At 42.3% G+C, this 25,775-nt stretch overlaps 1 protein-coding gene across 2 annotated transcripts in view; it reads left to right on the top strand.

The window, feature by feature from the left end:
- The window catches only part of LOC122933689 (probable cation-transporting ATPase 13A4), a 322,029-nt gene that overhangs the window by 82,910 nt on the left and 213,344 nt on the right, over positions 1-25,775 (top strand). For both annotated transcript variants that reach the window (XM_044288647.1, XM_044288646.1), the window contains exons 6-7: positions 7,532-7,601; positions 24,865-24,999. In XM_044288647.1, coding sequence (XP_044144582.1) covers positions 7,532-7,601; positions 24,865-24,999 — 205 coding nt within the window. The remainder of the gene's footprint in view (positions 1-7,531; positions 7,602-24,864; positions 25,000-25,775) is intronic.

Below are 25,775 nucleotides of genomic sequence, written 5' to 3'. Positions count from 1 at the left end.
GGGCATGGCCTTACCGCATCGCGGGTGTGTCCTTTTGAGCAGCTCACTCTAAGGGTCCATTCACACGTCCGTAGAATGGGTCCGCAGCCATTCTGCGATTATGCGGAACAGGTTTTGGACCCATTCATTCTCTATAGGGCCGGAAGAGATGCGGACAGCACACAGGGTGCTGTCCGCATCCACATTTCCAGAGCGCGGCCCCGAACTTCCGGTCTGAAGCTCCGGAAAAAAATAGAGCATGTCCTATTCTTGTTTGCAATTGCGGACAAGAATAGGCATTTCTATGGGGGTGCCGACTGGGTGTATTGCGGATCCGCAATGCACTACAGACGTCTGAATGGAGCCTAAGTGTATTGGAGCCTAAGTGAGTGAGTGTGAGCTGCAGGGAGAAAGTCACCGACCCTCCCAGCCCTGTAGCTGACAGAAATTGATTTTTACCTTCATTTTTTCAATCCTCGTTGGTTCAGGAGTGGGCGGCGGCATGGCCTAACCGGATCGGGGGCGTGTCCTTTTGAGTAGCTCACTCTAAGGGTCCATTCACACGTCCGTAAAATAGGTCCGCATCCATTCCGCAATTATGCGGAACAGGTGCGGACCCATTCATTCTCTATTCATTTTTTAAATCCCTGTCGGCTCATGAGTGGAGGGTGTGTGGCCTAAGCGGATCAGGAGCGTGGCTTAGCGGGACCTGGGAGCGGGGTTTTAAGTATTTTGAGGGTGGACACATTGTGGCAGGGGGCGTGTCTGGGCTCCTTCCTGCAAGAGTGACACCTTACTGGCTCATTTGCATACCAAATAAGCTGGATTTTCAGAGGATAAAAACATCTATTACTAGAACAAAGGCACATCTAGAAATAAGGTACTAAGTGCTATTAGGCCATGGCTTTACTACAATAGCGATTATCCTGGTGACAGATTTCCTTTAAAGCTCTCCTACAGCAGTGAAGATAAATGGCTGGGTTGTTAGGGAAACCTGAAGTAAAACTGTATGTGGAGGCTGAAGGACCTGAGAGCTTCTATTGGCTGATAAGAGTCACGTGACCAGGCTTCTATTATCTAATGCATTTTTTTGGAAATATCTCAGGAACTGTACATCCTAGAGAGCTGAGACCTGCTCTAAAACCTTCCTGGACACCTGATGCACCTGTGTGCCAAATTTCGTGATGCAACGGTGCGGATTCCTTTAGCGGACATACACACACATACACTCAGCTTTATATATTAGATGTGTTTTGAATTTGTATGTATTGAATGCCACTCTAAAGTGAAAAGTCAGATGTCACTTTATATTAGTTATGAAGATCTCTGCTTGCTGCTTGTGGCTAGGATCATTTATTGTTTAAATGAAAACCTGTCTTCTATTGGTACAGGACTTATTAGAAAATAGATAATTTACTATATTGTAATGAGCCATTAGATGATCAGGTGTCTGTCATTGACTCAGAGACATAGCTAGTGGTTGTGCTGGGGGATGCGGTGGCCCCTATGGTACAGCAGGAAGGGAAGCCACAGGCTCTTTACCCTAACATTCCCCATATTGTAAGCCATAGCCTCTTTGAGACGGCAGCCGTACAGGATGCCAGTACACACACATCAGCGATCGCATGCTGTTGACACAAAGATGTCATTGCATCATCCTGCCTGTCCTGGACGCTAGCTGTTCAAAGATGACTCCTGTTCATAGGAGGAATTGAGGTAATGTGAGTGCAAGGTTTATTTATAGAGATGTCCCAAACTATTCGCCGGCGAAGAGTTCCCGGCAAACATCGCTTGTTCTCGTTTGCCGCGGCGGGCGAACATATGCGATGTTCGGTCCGCCCTCTATATGTCATCATTGAGCAAACTTTGACCCTGTACATCACAGTCAGCAGACACATTCCAGCCAATCAGCAGCAGACCCTCCCTCCCAGAGCCTCCCACCTCCCGGACAGCATCCATTTTAGATTAATTTGGAAGCTGCAGTCTTAGTGAGAGGAGGGACAGTGTAGCTGCTGCTGATTTAATAGGGAAATCGATAGCTAGGCTAGTGAATTCAGTGTCCATTGCAGTCCTGAAAGACTCATCTGATCTGCTGTAAGGACAGCGTCCTGACAGCACCCCAAAAAGCACTTTTTAGGGCTAGTACATCAGTCTGCTTTTTTTCCCTCTGTAATCTAATTGCAGTTGCCTGCCAGCGTGTGTGTCAGGCCCTCAGCATATACTGTGCCCACTTGCCCAGTGCCACCATTCATATCTGGTGTCACAGTAGCTTGCATTTAAAAAAAAAAAAAAACTTTTTTTGACTGTAATATAATTGCAGTTAGTTGCCTGCACGCGTGTGTGTCAGGCCTTTAGCAGCAGCGTGTACTGTTCCAACTACTGCCAGTGAACAGTGCCACTCATATCTGGTGTTACAGTAGATTACATGAAAAAAACTAAAACTTTTTTGACTGTAATATAATTGCAGTTAGCTGCCTGCAAGCGTGTGTCAGGCCATTAGTGTCAGCATGTACTGTGCCAACTACTGCCAGTGAACAGTGACACCACTCATATCTGGTGTCAAAGTAGATTACATAAAATAAAAAAAATGCAATTTTGACTGTAATATAATTGCAGTTACCTGGCTGCAAGCGTGTGTGTCAGGCCTTTAGCGTCAGCGTTTACTGTGCCAACTACTGCCAGTGCACAGTGACACCACTCATATCTGGTGTCAAAGTAGATTACATAAAAAAAAAATATAAGCAATTTTGACTGAAATATAATGGCAGTTATTTAGGTGCAAGCATGTGTGTCAGGCCTACAGCATCAGTGTGTACTGTGCCAACTACTGCCAGTGCACAGTGACACCAGTGCCACTCATATCTGGTGTCACAGACAGTAGATTACATTAAAAAAAAAAACTTTTTGGACTGTAATATAATTGCAGTTAGTTGCCTGCAAGCGTGTGTGTCAGGCCTTTAGCGCCAGCGTGTACTGTACCAACTACTGCCAGTGAACAGTGACACCACTCATATCTGGTGTCAAAGTAGATTACATTTAAAAAAAAAAACAGCTATTTTGACTGTAATATAATTGCAGTTACTTGGCTGCAAGCGTGTGTGTCAGGCCTACAGCGTCAGCCACGTTACTGGACGCTCATGCACAATGCCTGTAGGCTCATGCGTCCTTTTGAGGAGGTGACAAACCTAGTCAGTCGCACCGAAGGCACCATCAGCGACATCATCCCATTTGTTTTCTTCCTGGAGTGTGCCCTGCGAAGAGTGCTGGATCAGGCCGTAGATGAGCGCGAAGAGGAAGAGTTGTAGTCACCATCACCACCAGAAACAGCCTTATCAGCATCGCTTGCTGGACCTGCGGCAACGCTGGAAGAGGAGTCTGAAGAAGAGGAGTCAGAGGAGGAATGTGGCTTTGAGGAGGAGGAAGACCAACCACAGCAGGCATCCCAGGGTGCTCGTTGTCACCTATCTGGTACCCGTGGTGTTGCGCGTGGCTAAAATGAAGAAGGCGAGCAGTAAGGGACGGGGAAGTGCCCGCATGATGCTGATGGTGCACGTAGAGGCCATGGCACTGGGCGCAGAGAAACTGTGCCTGCTGCCAGAGCACAAGAAAAACAATCATCCACGATACCTAGCTTCCTGTCCCAGTCTGCAGGGCAGCGCAGGACACCACTCATGAAGTCAGCCCAGTGCAACCAGGTGGTCGGTTGGATTGCAGCAGATAATGCTTCCAGTCGGTTAAGCACCACCCTGTCTTCCACCAAGTCCAGTCTCAGTAGCTAGAAGTCTGGTCAACACAATCCTCACTCTGATCCTCCTTCCTCCCACAATTTGCAGTCTGGACAAACAATTGATCCCACACTCGGATGTTCCGAGGACCTGTTTTTATTGCCATTACGTGATTTGGCCCTCTCACCAAGCATGCTTAAAGAGGGACATGAGATCTTCTGCCCTGATTCCCAACCTCTTAAGCATACACAGTCACAAGAACATGACATGGGGAACGGCAATCGTGTTTAATAAGGTGGATGATGATGAGACACAGTTGCCAATGAGTCAACCACAATTACTGTCTCAAGAGGTTGATGAAGAGGATGAAAAACAGTTGTCAATCACTGAGGTTGTGGTTGGGTCAACAAATCAAGAGGATGATCAGAGTGAAGAAGTGGAAGAAGAGGTGGTAGACGATGCGGTCACTGACCCAACCTGGGAAGGTTGAAAGCTGAGCGAGGACAGCAGTACAGATGGGGAGGGATCTGCAGCACCACAGCAGGCTGGAAGGGGCAGTAGGGTGCCAAAAGGGAGGAGGCGGGCCACACCAAACAGGCCCGCAACTGTTCCACGGAGCATACGCTTGTGGAAATCTCCCGTGCCAAGGGGTAGATTTTCTGCAGTATAAAACTTTTTTGAGGAAAGTGCAGATGACAAAAGAATAGTAGTTTGAAACCTGTGCCATACTAAAATGAGCCGGGGTGTGAACACTAGCAAACTCAGCACCACCAGCATGATTTCTTTTACAGGGTCAGATCACCTGCAGGCCCTTACTAAATTATACCTAATAGGTAATTTTCGCACATGCTGCCTTTCTTGGATGTGGTAGCCGTAGCTGTTTCTCAGGCTCCCTCTCCGGAATCGAACCATGATTCCCTCATTACCCATGGTCTACATGGTTTGGGCTGAAAATAACATTATAGGGCAGACATCCGAATGGATCGTCGCCGTCACGGGGACGCACAATTGGTCTCAGGTTATCTAGAGTCACCAAAGCGTCAGCAGGCCCTCGCACATAATGTTTTAGATGGTCAGATCAGCAGGCGCTTGGTCCGAATGTTTTTGAGGGTCACCAACAGGCCATCAATCATAATTTTTCAAGGCTTTGTATGATGCCCTCCTTTATGTGTAACAAAGGGTGTATTGTAGTGCCGGTTCCTTGTCATTTTTGGCAGCCCTTTCAGTTAGTGTATAGGCTTTATGAGTGTAGGAGTCCCACTACCTGAACAAGTGTACCACAGTGTGAATGAGGCCCTCCTTTATGTGATATACAGGTTGTATCGGAGTGCCTCATCCTTGCAATTTTTGGCAGCACTTGCACTTTATATACAAGAAAATATACAGGAAAGAATGTTTCCTAACAATTTTTCCTCTAAAATCGATTCTATCTTCGGTTTTGTGCGTATTATTGTCAGTCTATAAAAGTGGCGTACTACTTGGACAACATCTTTCTTAGCAGCGACCTGGGAGTCCAAGATGCATCCAGAGATTCCAGACATCTTCTCCATGCTGTCCCCGAACCATTAGGGTGGTGTTTCCATAAATTTCTAACCTTTTTCTATGACCTAGTCCCCGTCCCCTCTTCAGAGAAGGTGGAGCCTGGTTTAATGCTCAGGTTCTCCCATTGACTTCCATTGTAACATCTTGATGGGTTCGGTCTGAGCATCCGAGCACTATGGTGCTCGATCAACACTACTGGACAGCCATGCTTTTAGACCCTCGCCGCCAAGGCAAAATGGGGGGATGCTTTCCTCTGCCAAAAAGGAAGGACACATTATCTTACTACCAGGAAACACTTTGTTTGCAGCTTGCCACAGCTTAAAGTGAGCAGATGCCTGCCACTAGCATCTCTAAAAGGGAGGCCCCCTCTGCCCCTGTCATGCCCCTCCAGCTGCCACGAGCAGCAGCAGCCACACCAGAAGTGGCAGCAGCAGCAGTAATTTCAGTCTACTCAACATGATGGAGCAGTTATTCCAAGTGTGACGCCAGGCTGAGGCCAGTCAGCTAGATGGCAGCTCCCGCCTGAATGTCCAGGTTCAGGCCTAACTAAACTATGGCCAATCTCTGTTGCATATCTAGTTCCCTGACGCCATGGATTTCTGGGCACGGTGACACCCAAATTGACCAAATGTCCAAAACATTACTTTTGTCAAAATGAACCAAGCCTGGATTCAAAAGGATTTTCACACTCCTCCGTTTGATTCCGATACCACATCTTGCCAATGTTGCTGTCATTACGTTCTGTACAGCTGCTCCTCCTTCTGTGGCCAAAAACTGAAGATTTTGCCGCAAAAATGAGCCCCACACACCTCTGTGGACATAACTATTAGAGATGAGCAAAGTTTACAAAAATTCGATTTGGCTTCTTCGCCAAATTTCACAAAGAAATTTGCTTTGTGATGAATTACTTCGGCAAGAAGCGTATTTCTTTGTAAGTAGCAGGCGCAATGATGGGGAACGACTATTGCGCTGCCCCCCCCCCCCCCCCCCCCCCCCGTTGAAGCCCTCATATGCCGCATTCATCATTAATTGCGGCATCTGTGATAAAAAATTAAGACTTTCAGAGGTTAGGCTACAATATCTTTGTCAGAGATTAGCAACATCCCTAGCAACCAATAGGAAAGTTGCCTACCCCTTTAGCATTTTCTTCAATTTTTTCTTGCAGTTCTAAGAGACAGAGCAGTGACATTGCTGTGCTCTGTGCTTTCATCTGGATCCTATTCCTTATCCAATTAAACCATCCAAAAAAATACCCCAACCATGGAATAATTACTTATTCAAGTAATGACCAATCCTTTGGCAATACAATAAATACATAACCTACATGGAAAAATGCCAGACCGCTGGTACTCATTAAATTCTTTATTACAAAAATGGCGCCATCCTGGAGGAGACACAGTATGGGTAATTGTCCTATTTCCTGCTTCAATGAATTTCCATATATGCATTTTTAGTGAATAATCATGTTGAATGAATAGGGACTAGTGTCCACTGTACGTTTCCTCCAGTGATGTTGCTTTTTATCTCCTGCACCGATTCTTTTAATCATGTATGTATTTAAATTATAATATTTTTTTGTAATAAAGAATTTAATGAGTACCAGCGGTCTGGCATTTTTCTATGTATGTTATGTACGTATCCAATTAAATTAGATAGTTAGTTAGCTCATATATATAATACAGATAGTAAGTGAGAGATACTCAGTGTAAGTTAGATAGTGATATAGTGTAGCTGGTTCCAGTGCAGGGTGTTAGGTAATGTGATAGGAATTACTGTTTCTCTGCTGTCCATACATACATGCTACAGACATAGTGCTGTGATGTCACAACAATACGTGGTGCACCAATCAGTAATATCTACTCAGACCTGATAAAATGTGAAGTTGCATGTATTGCAAAAATAATGACTGGAGATCACGCATTCTAGAATTGGCAACATTTATTGAAAATATTATGTGAAAAATTCACTAAATATCGTTAAAAAGGAATATTGCCTATGCCACTCATCACTATTTGGTAGTGCTGGTAATTGTCATGGTGTGGAGCTACCAACTTTGGGGGCCCACTCAGGCAACAGAACTGTATTTTGCTCCTCTGTGCTGGACCTTTAACTATACCTCTGCATTGACTGCAAGAAGTCTTGAAATTTGATTTGCAACAGAAATTATTTTAGAAAACTGCATAACTTATCATTATACAGTGATTTACATACAAGCAGATTACAATACATTCATGTCTTACTGATATTGTTGTACAATACTTATACTAATACTTATGTTTGGGCAGACGACAAATTTGTGGACTAAACACAATTACAGTGAAGATCACTCCAGTTTGGACTCTACTGACGAAAGAGGTAGGATAATATATCTTTATACAATACTAGCAAAACGATGCGACTTTGCATGGGTATATTTTGTCTGTTTCATTTATTGTTTGTGTGTGTGGTTAAAAGATATCCACAGTGTCCCTCATAACAGTAACCTCCACAACACCCTGCCCCTAAACAGTGACCTCTACAGCCCCTTGCACCCTTAACATTGACCTCCATAGAAGCCTGCCCCCCTTGACAGTGACCTCTACAGTGCACCACCACCTTAACAGTGACCTTCACAGAACCCCACCCCCTTAACATTGACCTCCTCAGCGGGCTGTCCCCTTAACAGTGACCATTACAGCACCCAGTCCCTTTAAAATGTCACCTCCATAGTACCCCGCCTCCTTAACAGTGACCTCCACAGCGGCCCACCCCCTTAACAGTGACCCACCTACAGCAACCTGCCTCTTAGCAGTGACCTCCACAGTGGCTCACCCCCTTAACAGTAACCTGCACAGTGCCCCACCTTCTTAAAATTTGACTTCCTCAGCATCCCACCTCCCTTAACAGTGACCTCCACTGCAGCCCGTCCACTTAACACTGACCACCCAAAGTGCCCCACCCCTTAATTGTGACTTCCACAGTGGCCCACACCCTTAACTGTGACCTCCACAGTAGCCTGCCCTCTTTATAGTAACCTCCGCAGAGGCCCATACTCTTAACAATGACTGAGTAGCCCTCCCCTTAACAGCAACTTCCACAAGACCCTGTTCCTTAACAATGACCTTCACAGTGCCCCACCCACTAAGTTACCGCCACAGCACCTGTCCCTTAACTGTGACTTTCACAGCACCCTGCGCATAACATTGACCTCCACAGCAGCCCATCCCTTAACTGTGAACTCCACAACAGTCCATCTCCTTAACTGTGACCTGTACAGCACCCACTACCTTAACTGTGACAGCCACAGAGCCCTGCCCCTAAACAGTGGCCTCCACAGAGGCTTGTCCCCTTAGCAATGACATTTACAGTGGTCTGCCCCCTTAACAGTGACCTCCACAGCACCCTGCTCCTTAATAGAGACCAACTGTAAAAAAAGGGGGGTCAGTCAGCACATACCTATGTCCAGGTGCACACTGCCATGGCTAGAAACACAAATAAAAAAAAAGACGATGCAACTACACTCTGCAAACACAAATAAAGTACAATAATGCCATAATTATAGAAAACATTCTGGTGCTAATACTTATTTTGCAAATTTGAGAATCTTGGCAAATACATATGATACAAAATTATTTGGGCCCGTCTGCCAAACGTCAAGGCGATCTCTATAAGATGGGATCCTAACACTAAATACTTCCTGTTAGGTGCCATAATGGCCACCATAAAATTCAGGGAGTGCAGGTTCCACATGCATGCTGGGTCCACTCTGCTTTTTACCATTTTTGGTGCCATAACGGCCTCCATTAAATCGTGGGATGCAGGTCCCAACATGCATGCTGAGGCCACTCTATACTTCTCCTGGTGCCAAAGGGCTTCCAATAAATACAATGGCACCAAAAATGGTAAAAAGCAGAGTGGACCCAGCATGCATTTGGAACCTGCACTCCCTGAATTTTATGGTGACCATTATGGCACATAACAGGTAGTATTTAGTGTTAGGTTCCTGTCTTATAGAGATCGCCTTGACATTTAGCAAACAGGCCCAAATAAATTTGTACAAAATGTATTTGCCAACAAACTCAAATTTGAAAAATAAGCATAGCATTAGCACCAGAATGTTTTCTATAATTATGGCATTATTGTACTTGTGTTTGCTGTTGCATCATCTTTTTTTTATTAATTGAGGCCTCCACAGTGCATTGTCCCATAATAGTGACCTCCACAGCACCCTGCCCCTTAACATTGGCCTCCACAGTGGCCCATCCCTCTTCACAGTGACCTCCATAGCAGCCCGCCTCCTAAATAGTGACCTCCACAGGGCCCCACCATTTAACAGTGACCTCCACAGAGGCCCACCCCTTAACAATGACATTTGCATGCCCCCTTAACAGTGACCTCCACAGCACCCTGTCTTCTTAACAGTGACCTCCATAGCATCCCTCCCCCAAAATAGTGACCAAAATAGTGACCTTCACAGCACCTGCTTCTTTAGCTTTGACCTACACAGCACTTCACCCTTTAACATTGACCTCAACAGCACCCTATCCCCTTAACTGTGACCCATAGTAGTGAAGAAAATGTTATGGAAACCTGGTGTAAAGCTATGTGTTTGTAAAAACAGAAGGACCTGTGAGCTTCTATTGGCCAATAAGGGTAATGTTACCTATGTATGTTACCGTACATTCTAGAGGGCCGAGACTCAGTGTAAAATCTTGTTAGACACTCGATGTACAGTATCTATGTACCAAATTTGGTGCAGACATTTTACCTCCAGCAAATAAAAGATTCTGTGCGGGGTGTGGTTTCTAAATGGGGTCACTTCTTGGAGGTTTTCAACTCTGAGCCTCTGTAGTTGTTGGCCAGTGATGTATAAATGCCCAAACTAGTCCTCGAAAACAAATGGTACTCTTTCTCTTCTAAACTCTGCAGTGTGCCCAAACAGCAGTTTATGGGGGTATTATCATACTGTTATGTTGGGGTACTTTTTCTCCTATTTACCATTTGTGAAAATGAAACATTTGAGGCTAAAACTACATATAATTGAAATACAATGTAACATTTCATTTCATGCCCCAATCATAAAAAGTTCTATGAAACAACATTGTGGTCAAGCCAACCACTGTACCCCTGGATAAATTGCTAGAGGGGTATAGTTTCCAACATTGGGTCACTTTTTGGGGGTTTCCACTGAAGAGATACCCCAGGGTCTCTTCAAAACTACATGAAAACCATCCCAGGAAAAAAAAAAAATTCATTCTACCTCCTCTATTTAGTCTGGTCTCAGCCATCATGCTATGCGGTTGATCGCTCCTTTCTGGTTGTGAATGTGCTGGTTCTCCATTGAGTTCCTGCTCGTCCGCGTACTTTGGAGTTAAGTGTCCTTTTCCTATATCTTCTTTGTTGTATTCCCCTATCTTTTGGTATTAGGCCTAAGGGAGTCTCCTGTTCCTTCAGCTGGGAAGGAACAGGTCATCTTGTGTCCTGTTTAATGCCATGTACCACAGAAAAAGGAACCCATTCCTGTAATATAAGAACACGCAAAACATGTTCCCATATAATAACAAGACAGATAAGATCCAGATCCCCAACACACAGCAGGACTATCATATTCCTGGGACATCCACATGTTCAAAATCTAATGTTGTTTATCTGATTTTCTGCACTAAATGTCCTGTTGGAGGCCTCTACGTTGGAGAAACAGGACAGAAACTCAATGCAAGGATGAGGTCCCAATGCCACGCAATTAAAGAGAAGAAGCTACCCTTTCCTGTGGCTAAGCATTTCTGTAGCCCAGGACACAATTAAGAATACGTGAAAGTTCTCATATTAAAAAGTAACTTCAAATCCCAAAGAGCTAGAAGAATTAGGGAATGCAAATTTATAACACTGCTTGACACTTTGAATACTGGACTGAATTTGTCCCCGGGATTTATGACACACTACAAGATCTAAGGAGTCTTCTATAGACATAGTCGGGGCACCCGGTCTCTGAGATAACATCAATTTAGAGACCATAAAACTTTCATACCCCTTATGTGTTAGATATTTAGTGACCTATTCTCAAGATCTTTGATATGTTGTTCTGTTATTTTTCAAATGTCTATTTATTCCCCCATGTCTCTGTTCTTATTGTATATATTGCTGTTTCTTCATATATTCTTGTAGTACGCCTGATGAAAGGACTGGTGATGTCTCGAAAGCTCGCTATGTAACATCATTGCTTCTATTTTTGTTAGCCATTAAAAGATATCAAACCTGCAATACTCTTATTTTGTTTCTCTTAATGAGAGCACTCAACTATCTTTTGTCCTAACACTATTTCCACTGCTCTAGGTTCCTGTGTATGAATATTCATACCATTGAGATCTGTTCATACTTATAGTAGTAAGGGCTCGGTTTAGGGATTCACTAGATGGTGACCTTTCTACTTTCCCAGGTTTCCAGGCCTAGTACCTCTTCCCTTCCCTCCTGTGTTTGGTCTGGAGTTTACCACCCACACCGTGCCATGACAGCTTTAGGGTGTTGTTCAGAATTAGGAAAACATGGCTGCCTTCTTCAAGAAACAGAACCTCACCTGCCCATGGCATGTGTCTGGTATTCCTGCTCAGCTACATTGAAGTGAATAGAGCTGGGCTGGAATACCTTACACAACCTGTGTACAGGAATGGATGTAGTGGTTCTTGAAAGAAAGCCATGTTGTTCTAATCCTGGACAACCTCTTTAACAAATTTTGGGGTGCTTTCTAAAATCGGTTTCTAAAATCAGTTTTGAATAATTTGAGGGATGTCGTTTCTAAAATGGGTCAGTTTTGGAAAAAAAAATAATTGTGAATATTGCTTTTAAAATTCTGTTAATGTCCTAAAAAATATAAAATTACATTTAAAAAATGATACCAACATAAAATGGACATATGGTGAATATTAATTAAAAACTATCTGTCTTAAATTATAAATTAATTGTAAATTATAACTGCAATTATATATGTATTTTAATGTAGCCAATTCATTTGCATTGTTATTACACTAAAGCTGCACTAAACTGTGGAAAGGTTTAATGCAGCACCTGGGCTACAAGGATGTGTGTGAGTGTGGTTGGCTGATGGGTGTAGTAGTTGGTACTAATGGTTTTGATAAACTCCCTGGGCCGGTGTGCAGTGACGGGAAGGAGGGCACTGGATTCCTTCTTGCACACTCTTGTGTTGAGAGATCTACTGACAGATTTTGGTTGAAATGCCATTGATGGTACAGAGTTTAAGGTGCAGGAAAGTCAGGGTCCCTGATGTTGTGATTCCAGCACCCTTGGTGCAAATGAGTTGGTAAAATAACTAGAAGTCTGTTTAAATAAATAAATGGAACATTTACTGAGAATCACTTGCCTCGAGGTAGATGTAGAGATTATTGCAATGCAAAGCGGTAGTTGTAATCCAAGGACATTTAAGGACATCAAGTTAGTTGTATCTGTAATCCTAATAACAGTCTCTTGGTGAGGTATTGACTCTGGTCACACGCAGGCTATTGTAACTTCTAGCTGACATCTATCTTCCAGGTGTGGAGTATACATCAATAAAATTCACTGTTTCCCACAGCCAGTACATATATCTTGCCTTCCTAGCTTACTCACAATTTTCAATAATATGTCCACATTGTCCATAGAGGAATGCAGGTCCAAATATAGCTTGTACTTCACTGTAGAGTGTGAACAGGCAACGTAGGCTCTCCTGTCTCACATTGGGCGCTAATGGAGTCTATAGGATGAGGTAACACTCTCATATCCACTAGTCTCTCCTTATACTCCTCAACACTCTGGGTTACTGTTATTCCTCTCTTGAGGCCTACCTTTGGTCTGCGCATAACTCAGAGGGGTAGCTACTTAGCTTACTTGTCTTCTAAAGGTTTTGGTGAGTCGAGTCTTAGCTTTGTTTGGCCGACTCCTTCGTCTGCCTCTGCTGTCTAGCTGAGGCGTCTGACTTTTGTGTCTGATTTAGGATTAGCTTCCCTTGGCCATACAGTGTTATGGTCTAGACTGACCTTGTACTTCTTGAACTAAACTCCAATTCACTCCCTACTACTTACTGCCTTGCACTTCCTGTAACCTGTTCTATATATAGATCTTTAGTACCAGCACCACCTAGGGGTGACTGGGTGTGTCTACACCAAGGTGTAAAAATCATGTTAGAAGGAATTACAGCACTATACATATATATTATAAAATTACATTCTGCAATTACACTTGTGTATACAGGGCCCCACTACTATTACAGAGTGGCACATAGCATCAATGCACAGCCAGGTTAGGGCACATGCACCATATGTATATTGCAGTCTGTGTTTATTGTGTACCTATTGACTTCAGTGGGTCCATGGTCACCATTACCACATTTTTTCATGTTACACCCACAAACTTAAATGTATTTCATTGGCATTTTAAGTGAAAGACCAGGGATGGCCAACCTGAGGATCTCCAGCTGTTCTAAAACTACAGCTCTCACTATGCTTTGCTGTAGGCTGATAGCTGTCGGCAGTGTGGGTATGTTGGGAGTTGTAGTTTTTCAATAGCTGGAGAGCCTCAGGTTGGCCATCCCTGTGATAGACCAACACAAAGCAAGTATATGTGAAGTGAAAAGAAAATGACTCATGTTTTTCAAAATGTATAACAAATACAAATCTGGAAAGTGTGTCATGCATTTGTATTCAACCCCGAGTCAATACTTTGGAGGACCATCTTTCGCTGCAATTAAAGCTACACATCTTTTGGGGTAATTCTCTTCTAGCTTTGCACATCTAGAAGCTGATATTTTTAACCATTCTTCATGTCCGCTACATGGCTTGTGGCAAACTGCAAATGGGACTTCTTATAGCTTGTTTTAAAAAATGGCTTTCTTCTTGCCACTTTTCCATAAATGCCAGAGTTGTGGAGTACACAACTAATAGTTGTCCTGTGGACAGATTTTCCCAAATGAGCAGTGGATCTCTACAGCTACTCCAGAGTGACCATGGGCTTCTTTTCTGCTTCTCTAATTGGCGTTTTTCTTCCCTGTGCTGTCAGTTGGTTGGCCATGTCTTGGTAGGTTTGCAGTTTGGTCATACTCCTTCCATTTTTGGATGATGGATTGAACAGTGCCCTGTGAGATGTTCAGAGCTTGGGATTTTTTGTTTTTTACTTCTCCACAACTTTATCCCTGACCTGTTATGGGGACAATGAAGTGAACTCTGGAATCAACTGACATATCTATCCCTGCCTACTTGCACAACTGTTCTAACAGCAGACCACAACTGGTCGACAGTCCCTCCTTAACTAAGTGCAGGGGCTTACAAGGGACAAAGACAGGGATAAAAAAAAAATTAACAAATTGACAGGCAGGCCCACAAAACAAAAACAGAACAAGGAATCTAATAAAGATGAGCAAAGTTTTGAAAAATTAGATTCAGCAGCCTTGTAGATGTTCTCCAAGAAATTTGATTTGTTCCGAATTAATTTGTGACAAATGGCTATAATTCTGGTATTCTCAGCCCAATCTGACCAATCATTTTGTTTCAACTTAGTGGCCCAATCTCAGTGTGGCTTGGAAATTAAACTGCAGAGAGACTGCAGGGAGAGTGCTGAGAGAATAGGATACTGCTGAACCACAGACTCTGCTACAATTTATCGCCGTGTATATAACTGTGCACTGCACCAATATTCAAATAGTGGCCCCATGATAGAATGGAGAGGGTGGCAGAAAAAGCAGTGGCAGGAACAGTGACAATAGTGGCCCCATGACAAAGTGGGGAGGGTTGGAGCAGTGGCAGGTACAGTTATAATAATGGCTCTTCAACAGAGTGGGGGGGGGGGAGTAGCAGTGGCATACAGCACAAGATGGTGACAGATCACACTAGTAGCAGAACCCAACAACAGCAGTGTGATAGCAAGGGCCAGTGGTATGCATATCCTTGTAAAAATGTAACATATACAGATCAGTAGGCCAAGAAGAGCCTTGGTAAGAAGTAGAGGCAGCAGGAAGGTGGCATCAGGCGGGCGGCAGCATCAGAATGGTGTCAGCAGCACATGGTGGCCAGAAGTAACGGCCCATTTTGCACAATATTCCAATGTGGCAGCACACTGCAGTGGCAGAATCATCTATTCTGTTGCATCAGGCACCGGTGTCTAGAAATCATAGTTGATCCACGCCTGATTCATCTTTATGATTCATCTTTATTTTTAGTCTCTCAACCTGCTCTGACTCCACACTACTGGCTTGGCAGGTAAGCATGCCCATGGTAAACTCGGCCAGCTGCGGCCAGAGAGGATCTTTGATCTTTGATCATGGGTGACAGAGTGCAGTCCAAGTATGACACCACCTGCTGCTTGAGATTTATATCTACAGAGCTGTGTAAGGATATTATGTGGGATGATCTGTAGTTTTATTGATACAATTTTGGGGTGTGTTTGACTTTTTGATCACTTTTTCCTCACCTTTTTTTGGAAGTGAACCAATGAAAAAATGGCAAATTGACCATTTTTTTTTTTTTTTCTGTTACACCATTTGCCATATGGGATAAATATTGTTCTATTTTAATAGAACATGTGTTTTCAGATGTGGTAATAACTATGATGTTAAATTATTTATGTAGTTTTAGTTAAATTTTGGGGTATGATTTGAATATATATATATATATATATATATATATATACAGTACAGACCAAAAGTTTGGACACACCTTCTCATTCAAAGAGTTTTCTTTATTTTCATGACTATGAAAATTGTAGATTCACACTGAAGGCATCAAAACTATGAATTAACACATATGGAATTATATACATAACAAAAAAGTGTGAAACAACTGAAAATATGTCATATTCTAGGTTCTTCAAAGTAGCCACCTTTTGCTTTGATTACTGCTTTGCACACTCTTGGCATTCTCTTGATGAGCTTCAAGAGGTAGTCACCTGAAATGGTTTTCACTTCACAGGTGTGCCCTGTCAGGTTTAATAAGTGGGATTTCTTGCCTTATAAATGGGGTTGGGACCATCAGTTGCGTTGTGGAGAAGTCAGATGGCTACACCGCTGATGGTCCTACTGAATAGACTGTTAGAATTTGTATTATGGCAAGAAAAAAGCAGCTAAGTAAAGAAAAACGAGTGGCCATCATTACTTTAAGAAATGAAGGTCAGTCAGTCCGAAAAATTGGGAAAACTTAGAAAATGTCCCCAAGTGCAGTCACATAAACCATCAAGCGCTACAAAGAAACTGGCTCACATGAGGACCGCCCCAGGAAAGGAAGACCAAGAGTCACCTCTGCTGCGGAGGATAAGTTCATCTGAGTCACCAGCCTCAGAAATCGCAGGTTAACAGCAGCTCAGATTAGAGACCAGGTCAATGCCACACAGAGTTCTAGCAGCAGACACATCTCTAGAACAACTGTTAAGAGGAGACTGTGAGAATCAGGTCTTCATGGTAGAATATCTGCTAGGAAACCACTGCTAAGGACAGACAACAAGCAGAAGAGACTTGTTTGGGCTAAAGAACACAAGGAATGGACATTAGACCAGTGGAAATCTGTGCTTTGGTCTGATGAGTCCAAATTTGAGATCTTTGGTTCCAACCACCATGTCTTTGTGCGACGCAGAAAAGGTGAACGGATGGACTCTACATGCCTGGTTCCCACCGTGAAGTATGGAGGAGGAGGTGTGATGGTGTGGGGGTGCTTTGCTGGTGACACTGTTGGGGATTTATTCAAAATTGAAGGCATACTGAACTAGCATGGCTACCACAGCATCTTGCAGCAACATGCTATTCCATCTGGTTTGCGTTTAGTTGGACCATCATTTATTTTTCAACAGGACAATGACCCCAAACACACCTCCAGGCTGTGTAAGGGCTATTTGACCATGAAGGAGAGTGATGGGGTGCTGCACCAGATGACCTGGCCTCCACAGTCATTGGACCTGAACCCAATCGAGATGGTTTGGGGTAAGCTGGACCGCAGAGTGAAGGCAAAAGGGCCAACAAGTGCTAAGCATCTCTGGGAACTCCTTTAAGAGTGTTGGAAGACCATTTCAGTTGACTACCTCTTGAAGCTCATCAAGAGAATGCCAAGATCGTGCAATGCAGTAATCAAAGCAAAAGGTGGCTACTTTGAAGAACCTAGAATATGACATATTTTCAGTTGCTTCACACTTGTTATGTATATAATTCCACATGTGTTAATTCATAGTTTTGATGCCTTCAGTGTGAACCTACAATTTTCATAGTCATGAAAATAAAGAAAACTCTTTGAATGAGAAGGTGTGTCCAAACTTTTGGTCTGTACTATATATATATATATATATATATATATATATATGTATATATACAATCATTATAGTGTCATTTCTATTCACTAATGGAATTCAATCAATTACTGAATGGCAGATATTACATATTCCAATGCAATGCTGTCACCTGCAGATATGCATTGGTATATAACTGTAATAGGCCTTCAAGTCTTGTAGAGGCTTAGGCCTATTACTAGTAAGGAATGACTTATCTCACCTCAGCAAGATAAAAGCATTCTGGCCAGGAGAGTGCATAGCTCCCAGTTTTCGCTCTCAGATCCTGTGGTCACATTTGACAGCATCTAAGGGGCTAAATGTTCATAATCAATGTTATCATCCATTGCAGACATTAGTGACCCCCCAAGGTGTCCTGTTTGCAACCCTCCCCCAATGACCATGGCCTCTATTACATCCAAGGAATGCAGGTACCAACATGCATGCCGAGCCCACTCTACACCTCTCCTGGTGCCAAATGGCCATCAAATAATGCAATGAGAGTCCACATTAATTTATAAGTATAGCATTAGCAATTATTATGCATTTTTTTACTTTATTTGGTTTGCAGAGAGCCGTTGCATTGCATGTTTTGTTTTACAGTGTTGTTTTCAGCCATAGCAACGTGCACCAGGAGAGGTATAGTGTGGACTCTCATTGCATTCTTTGCATAGCATTAGCAATTATTATGCAACTTTGTACTTTATTTGGTTTGCAGAGAGCTGTTGCATTGCATGTTTTGTTTTACAGGGTCACATGACTGCATTCTAAATCAGGCAATAGGGGCAGAAATGGTAAATAAATTAAGTTAAAAAGTGAAAGGTGGCTGCACATTAGAGATAACAAGAGCTGGTTAATACATTCTGGAAAAACCCCTTTAATGATTAATAAATGCCCTCATAATGTTAAAAAAGGGGAAAGTGACTTCAAATTTTGCATCTTACACTTTGCTTTGAATTCTAATCTGCAGAAGAGAAAGGCTGCTTTTAGACAAGAGTATTTGCAATGCATATATAGTCCGGATTTAATGTACCAGAATCCGCTGCTAATGTTAATGAACGGAGCTATTCACTTGAGCGATTAATTTCCGTCGGTATTTGAAATCTGCTTGTCCGAGTTTTGTGCGGATTTGTTTCCAAATACGCACATTACAGTCTGTGCAGTGCATAAATAATAAAGGAAGGAAAAATACGCACGTAAATCCTGATGAAATCCTGAAGCAATCCTGATGGTGTATCATAAGGATCCGGAGCCAGAATACTGATGGATTTCTATACGCTCGTCTGAAAGTGGCCAAAGAACAGAACAGCTTCTGAGTCACATTGTTTGAGATTGTTAATTGTATCAGTTTATACACTCACCTAAAGAATTATTAGGAACACCATACTAATATGGTGTTGGACCCCCTTTTGCCTTCAGAACTGCCTTAATTCTATGTGGCATTGATTCAACAAGGTGCTGATAGCATTCTTTAGAAATGTTGGCCCATATTGATAGGATAGCATCTTGCAGTTGATGGAGATTTGAGGGATGCTCATCCAGGGCATGCCTTCCACCACATCCCAAAGATGCTCTATTGGGTTGAGATCTGGTGACTGTGGGGGCCATTTTAGTACAGTGAACTAATTGTGATGTTCAAGAAGCCAATTTGAAATCATTCGAGCTTTGTGACATGGTGCATTATCCTGCTGGAAGTAGCCATCAGAGGATGGGTACATGGTGGTCATGAAGGGATGGACATGGTCAGAAACAATGCTCAGGTAGCCCGTGGCATTTAAACGATGGCCAATTGGCACTAAGGGGCCTAAAGTGTGCCCAGAAAACATCCCCCACACCATTACACCACCACCACCAGCGTGCACAGTGGTAACAAGGCATGATAGATACATGTTCTCATTCTGTTTACGCCAAATTTGGACTCTACCATTTGAATGTCTCAAGAGAAATCGAGACTCAACAGACCAGGCAACATTTTTCCAGTCTTCAACAGTCCAATTTTGGTGAGCTCGTGCAAATTGTAGCCTCTTTTTGCTATTTGTAGTGGAGATGAGTGGTACCCGGTGGGGTCTTCTGCTATTGTAGCCCATCCACCTCAAGGTTGTGGGTGTTGTGGCTTCATAAATGCTTTGCTGCATACCTCGGTTGTAACGCGTGGTTATTTCAGTCAACGTTGCTCTTCTATCAGCTTGAATCAGTCGGCCCATTCTCCTCTGACCTCTAGCATCAACAAGGCATTTTCGCCCACAGGACTGCCGCATAATGGATGTTTTTCCCTTTTCACACCATTCTTTGTAAAGCCTAGAAATGGTTGTGCGTGAAAATCCCAGTAACTGAGCAGATTGTGAAATACTCAGACCGGCCTATCTGGCACCAACAACCATGCCACGCTCAAAATTGCTTAAATCACATTTCTGTCCCATTCTGACATTCAGTTTGGAGTTCAGGAGATTGTCTTGACCAGGACCACAACTCTACATGCATTGAAGCAACTGCCATGTGGTTGGTTGACTAGATAATCACATTAATGAGAAATAGAACAGGTGTTCCTAATAATTCTTTAGGTGAGTGTATGTCTCCTGGCATTGCAACTTTTACCTAAGTGAAAAGCACAGCAGCATTATTTTGTATTTAAGCATGTGGTTAAAGGGAAATAGACTTAGGAAGTTTTCAAATGTTGGTAACATGGGTGTCTATTTTATGCTTGCAATACCCAGACCTACAGTTCTACTAAATCTGAACCAGATCGTCATAGGATTTTATGATGATCTTAATTTGGTTCAGTGGAATTCTGAGAGGTCCCAGGTACTACGACCATAATATGCATACTAAAATACACCCATATTAATAGCTTCGTAAAGTGGCCTTTTGGCTGATTATGCAAAAGGTCTAAAAAGAAGGACAAATTTTCATTATATTTCTGAACTATTTCCACTGGAAATACACAGAAAATTAACCACTTCACATCCGGACCATTTCCACCTTCGTAAAAGAGCCTAATTTTGCAAATCTAATGTGGTAATAACCTTGGAACGCTTTTACTTATCCAAGCCATTCTGAGATTGTTTTCTCGTGACACATTGTACTTCATTACAGTAAATTTGAGTCGATATAGTTCACCTGTATTTATAAAATAATCCCAAATTTACCAAAAATTTTGAAAAAAATCACAATTTTAAAAATTTCAATTTATCTGCTTTTAAAACAGAAAGTGATACCTCATAAAATATTTATTACTTAACATTACCCATATGTCTACTTTATGTTGGCATAATTTTGGAAATGTCATATTTTTTTTTTTAGGACGTTATAAGGCTTAGAAATGAAGAAGCAATTCTCAAAATTTTTAAGAAAATTTCCAAAACCCATTTTTTAAGGACCAGTTCAGGTCTGAAGTTACTTTGTGGGGCTTACATAGCGGAAACCCCCCCATAAATGACCCCATTGTAGAAACTACACCCCTAAAGTTACTAAAAACTGATTTTGAAAACTTTGTTAACCCTTTAGGTGTTCCACAAGAATTAAAGGAAAATGGAGGTGAAATTTCAAAATTTTACTTTTTTGGAAGATTTTCCATTTTAATCCATTTTTTTTCTTTAACACATCGAGGGTTAACAGCCAAAAAAAACTCAATATTTATTACCCTGATTCTGCGGTTTACAGAAACACCCCACATGTGGTCGTAAACTGATGTAAGGGCACACGGCAGAGCGCTGAAGAAAAGTAGTGCCGTATGGTTTTTGGAAGGCAGATTTACCTGAACTGGTTTTTAGATGCCATGTCCCATTTGAAGCCCCCCTGATGCACCCTTACAGTAGAAACTCCCAAAAAGTGACCCCATTTTGGAAATGAGGGGATAAGATGCCAGTTTTTTTTTATAAACAATTTTTTATTGAGTTTTTAATATGCATACGTTTGCAAAAATATGTGATTACATCAAGCTAGGTAACATAATGGATATGACAACAGGCTAACGATGAAACCAAATGAATATATGAATAGGGTTATAGAGAGAGGAAAGGACACAATGGCAGTTGTACAATCATAAGTTTAAAGAGGGATAACCTCAATTAGCTTTACATACAGTAGGTGTATATGTAGGAGACCTGGAAGATCATGTAAGTTAGGAGAATTTTCTGTATTTCCTCCAGGAGGACCAGATAGAGAGGAACATATTTATTGTCCCTTGTTCCCAATTGGAGAGTTCTTCTAGGCGGTAAAGTTTGTCTACTCTGTTTTTCCACTGTTCAATGGAAGGAATCTCAGTGGATCGCCACAGTGTAGGGATCATGAGGCGAGCCGCTGAGAGCAAGTATGATAGCAGGGGGGTTTTGTGTTTACTATACCAAGAGGCAGGAGAGCAATTTCAGGAGTATAGGGTAAATTAGAGTTACATATGGAATTGCTTAGATGGAAGATTTGTTTCCACCACGTAGATATTGGGAGGAAATCCCACCAAATATGGAGGAAGGTACCTCTTTCAGATCAGCATCTCCAACATCGATCGGGAACATCGGGGTACAGAAGAGCTATCTTATCAGGTGTTTTGTACCATCTGGACAGCACTTTATAACCATTCTCCTGTACCCGGATGCACATTGATAGTTTGTGTGGAGTGCTAAGGATAATATTGGTTTCTTTTTCAGAAAATTGTCTATTTAAATCTCTCTCCCGTAAACCAATAAAAGCTGGCTTAGTCTTTATGAGAGGGAGATTAAGTTGTTTGTATAGAGTTGAGATCAATTTGGAAGGATAACGAACTGTAGTTAACAAGTTTTTGACTCAACCTGGTGAGTTTTGAGTGTTTGGGGAGATAGACCATGAGGCAATTCCATCTCTAAGGAATTTGAGAATGAGGAAGTTGGAGGAGTGAATATTCAATGTGGAGGTGAGTTCTGAATCCGAGATGACACAACCGTCAATATCTAAGAGATCAAATAGGAGGGTGAAAGAGGTTCTGATCGCAAGCGGGCATGAGAGCTTTATCTCCTTTGGGGCCAAGGAAATTAAATCTCTGTAGAAGGTGGAAGAGGGGCAGTAGATGTGATCGTTGTAGTGTGCAGTGTGATCGTTGGAGGAGAACCAATTCCATAGTGGAGCGTGTCAATGGGTTGGGGATTAAAGATAAAACCATGGGTGGTTTGTCCGCCAGCAACAGGCATCTGGGAGAAGAGTTAAAATTGACATTCTTCAGAGAGAGACAATGCTTATGAAGGGGGGGAGCAAATCCAATCTATCACCCTACTTAGGTGAACGTATTTCATATATAGTTCAGGGTCAGGAAGACCAATACATCCCAAATGTTTTGGTTTGGTCAGAGTAGAAAAGGAGATTCTGAACTTCTTTCCTTGCCACAGAAAATGGTGAATTAGACTACTTAATTTACGGAAAAAAGAACGGGCAATCGAGATAGGTAGTACCTGGAGGAGGTAGGTAAGTCTAGGAATAACTAGGGACATTACCATGCTTTTTCTGCCAAACCAAGAAAGATAATGGCTATCTAATGAGTCCAACTGAGCGACGATGGATTTCAAAGGGGGGTGTAGTTCAGATGAAATAAGTTGGGAAGGTGGGAGTTTATTTTAATACCTAAATAGGTTAGGTGTTGGGCAGACCAGTTGAAAGGAGAGTCTAATTGGAGGGCAGTAATACAGGATGGAGATAGGCCAGTATGGAGAATCTGTGATTTCTGTGGATTGATTTTGAAGTTAGAGAGGAAGCTAAATCTTTTTAAGAGAGAGAGAGTATCAAGGGCATAGAGATAATAGGGTTAGTAGTGAGTATTAGGAGGTCGTCAGCAAAGGCAGCAAGTTTAAACTCTTGGGAGCCAATTTTAAACCTTGGATATCATTCTCCTGTCTAAGGGCTTGCATGAGGGTTTCCATAACTAGGACAAAGATGAGGTGGCAACCCTGGCGAGTTCCATTTTTAATCGAAAAACGGGAAGAGGTGAGGTTGTTTACTAGGACTGTAGCAGAAGCGTTTGCGTACATTGCGAAAATAGCGTGTATATACAGTTGCAATAAAAAGTATGTGAACCCTTTGGAATGATATGGATTTCTGCACAAATTCAGACAGCTCCTGCACTCTCCCGTTCCTGGAAGTTACATGACCACCGGGCCGGGTCAGGAAGCTCATAGTGCTGAGCGCTGTGTATACAGCAATCTAGAAGGCAGGGACACCTGGGAACTGTCCCTGTCTTCTCTCTGGGTTGCCCTGCTGTCACTGACAGTGGGCAACCCGCTCGGCAGCTGCACGATTAGCTTGCAGCTGCCATCTTTGAATGGACATTCCAGAACGTCCATTCAGAGATAAACATCCACCCATAGGACGTTTATATCCTATGGGTGGATGTGAAGTGGTAAAGAAAACACAGACTGATTGCAACACTATTATCAGATAACAAGTCATTTATGGGTGTTAATACTCTTATTAGCTATACAAGAATGATATAACTGACTTCCCCAGGAGCCGAATAACAAAAATAATCTATGTAGCTCTTCTGTTCCCAAGTTATTAATTTTAGTCTGCTGCTACTAGATATGAGCAAAGATATGAAAACTTTGATTCGGCTGCTTCACGAAATTTCACAAAGAAATTTGTTTTGTGACAAATTACTTCAGCATGAAGCTCTTTTCATTGTAAGTAGCGGACACTATGATGGGGAACAGCGATTGTGCTGCCCCTGCCATTGAACCACTCAGATGTTGTGTTCATTACTGTTTACAGCATCTGAGATAAAAAAAATAAGGGCTTACAGGGGTTAATCATTTTTTTTAAATACTCGCCTTATCCATTTGAGCGTGAAGAGGATGCCATAGCCATCTTGATTAAAGATCCCACGTGAAATCTTGCATGGTGCGTGATTATGTTTTCACACTAGTCGGTGTGGTGTCATCATATGTCACCATGCACAAGGTTTCGTGGAGGATCTTCAATCAATTTTTTTTTACCGCCATTTCAAACAAAATTGATTAATTACCATGAACCAAATAGGAATTTCGGCTTTGCAGTGAATCGAATTTTCCCTGAAATTCGGATCGAAGTCCACTTCGGATACTTCGATTCACTCAACACCAGGTGCAACCTCTCCATGCTATCTTTTTATTTGATAGATTTCTATAAAATGTTCCATTTTACTGCCAGGGCTCACTGAACTTATCTTCTGCTAGGTCTTTAGGGCTTATTCATGTGTCTCATTCTGGGTTCATTGGAGTTCTGGTACTCTGGTGGAACGGTCTGACCTTTTAATATTTAAAGCTTTAAGTGAAAACTGTTAATAAGAATGTAAAATTAGAGCTGACCATTTACTTTTTCCTTAAGCTACCAATATTTTGTTTTATATGTTTTACAGGTGTTCAACCCATTCTATGTGTTCCAACTTTACTCTTTTGGTGTGTGGATAGCTACACAATACATTGAATTTAGCTTAGCTATTCTACTTTTGACCATCGTGTCTATTTCTGCAACCGTATATAATTTAAGAATGGTATGTATCCTTGTATCTAAAGAGAGCAATGTTATTTATATAGAAGCTTTTATGACACCTCATTCCAAATCCATAGGCATTAACATGGAGTTTGTCCCATTTTTGCAGCCAAAGCAACTTCCACTCCCACTCAAATGGGAAAGTAGATCGGCTTGAAGAAAGCAGCCAATTACACAAAACAGTCAATTACTGATCTACATGTGTATGCATCCCATGTACATATTACCTGCAATGAAGCACTAAAAATATAGTTTCTGGGGCGAATTAAGTGGCCCTGGCTCCTTCTCATGCTTAGGTCCTATGAGTAAAATAAAGTATTCTGCATGGTATATCCCCAGCCCTAATGCTTAATACATATTTAGGTGGACATTACTGTACATTCAGGGCTACCAAATATACAGGAGAATGCAGTACCTATTGTACCAATACATACCTATTGTATTCAGTGACATCTTCTCCATTCAGTCAAGACGACACATGATGACTTTTTTCAGCTGTGTCTCATCTCTGTAGATTTTGCCACATAGACACCTTGGATTGGTCACTTTTCTATCATCTTCCCCCTCCTGGTGCCCCAACAGTATTATTGTACTACTAATCCCAATACTGTGCCTGCTATTCTCTCCAATTTGTCCACAATAGTAATAATGCTCCCTGAATGTGCCTTATTAGTAGTAGTAGTGTCCTCCATATCATGCCCAATAATAATGCCTCCCATAGTACCCCCATAATAATAATGCACCCATTGTACCCACAGTTCTAATAAAGCTCATCTA

The sequence above is a fragment of the Bufo gargarizans genome, chromosome 4 (assembly GCF_014858855.1).
Source record: "Bufo gargarizans isolate SCDJY-AF-19 chromosome 4, ASM1485885v1, whole genome shotgun sequence".
In the NCBI taxonomy this organism is placed as follows: domain Eukaryota; kingdom Metazoa; phylum Chordata; class Amphibia; order Anura; family Bufonidae; genus Bufo; species Bufo gargarizans.
Note: the sequence above shows the minus strand (reverse complement) of the source record. Positions and strands in the feature narration are given on the sequence as shown.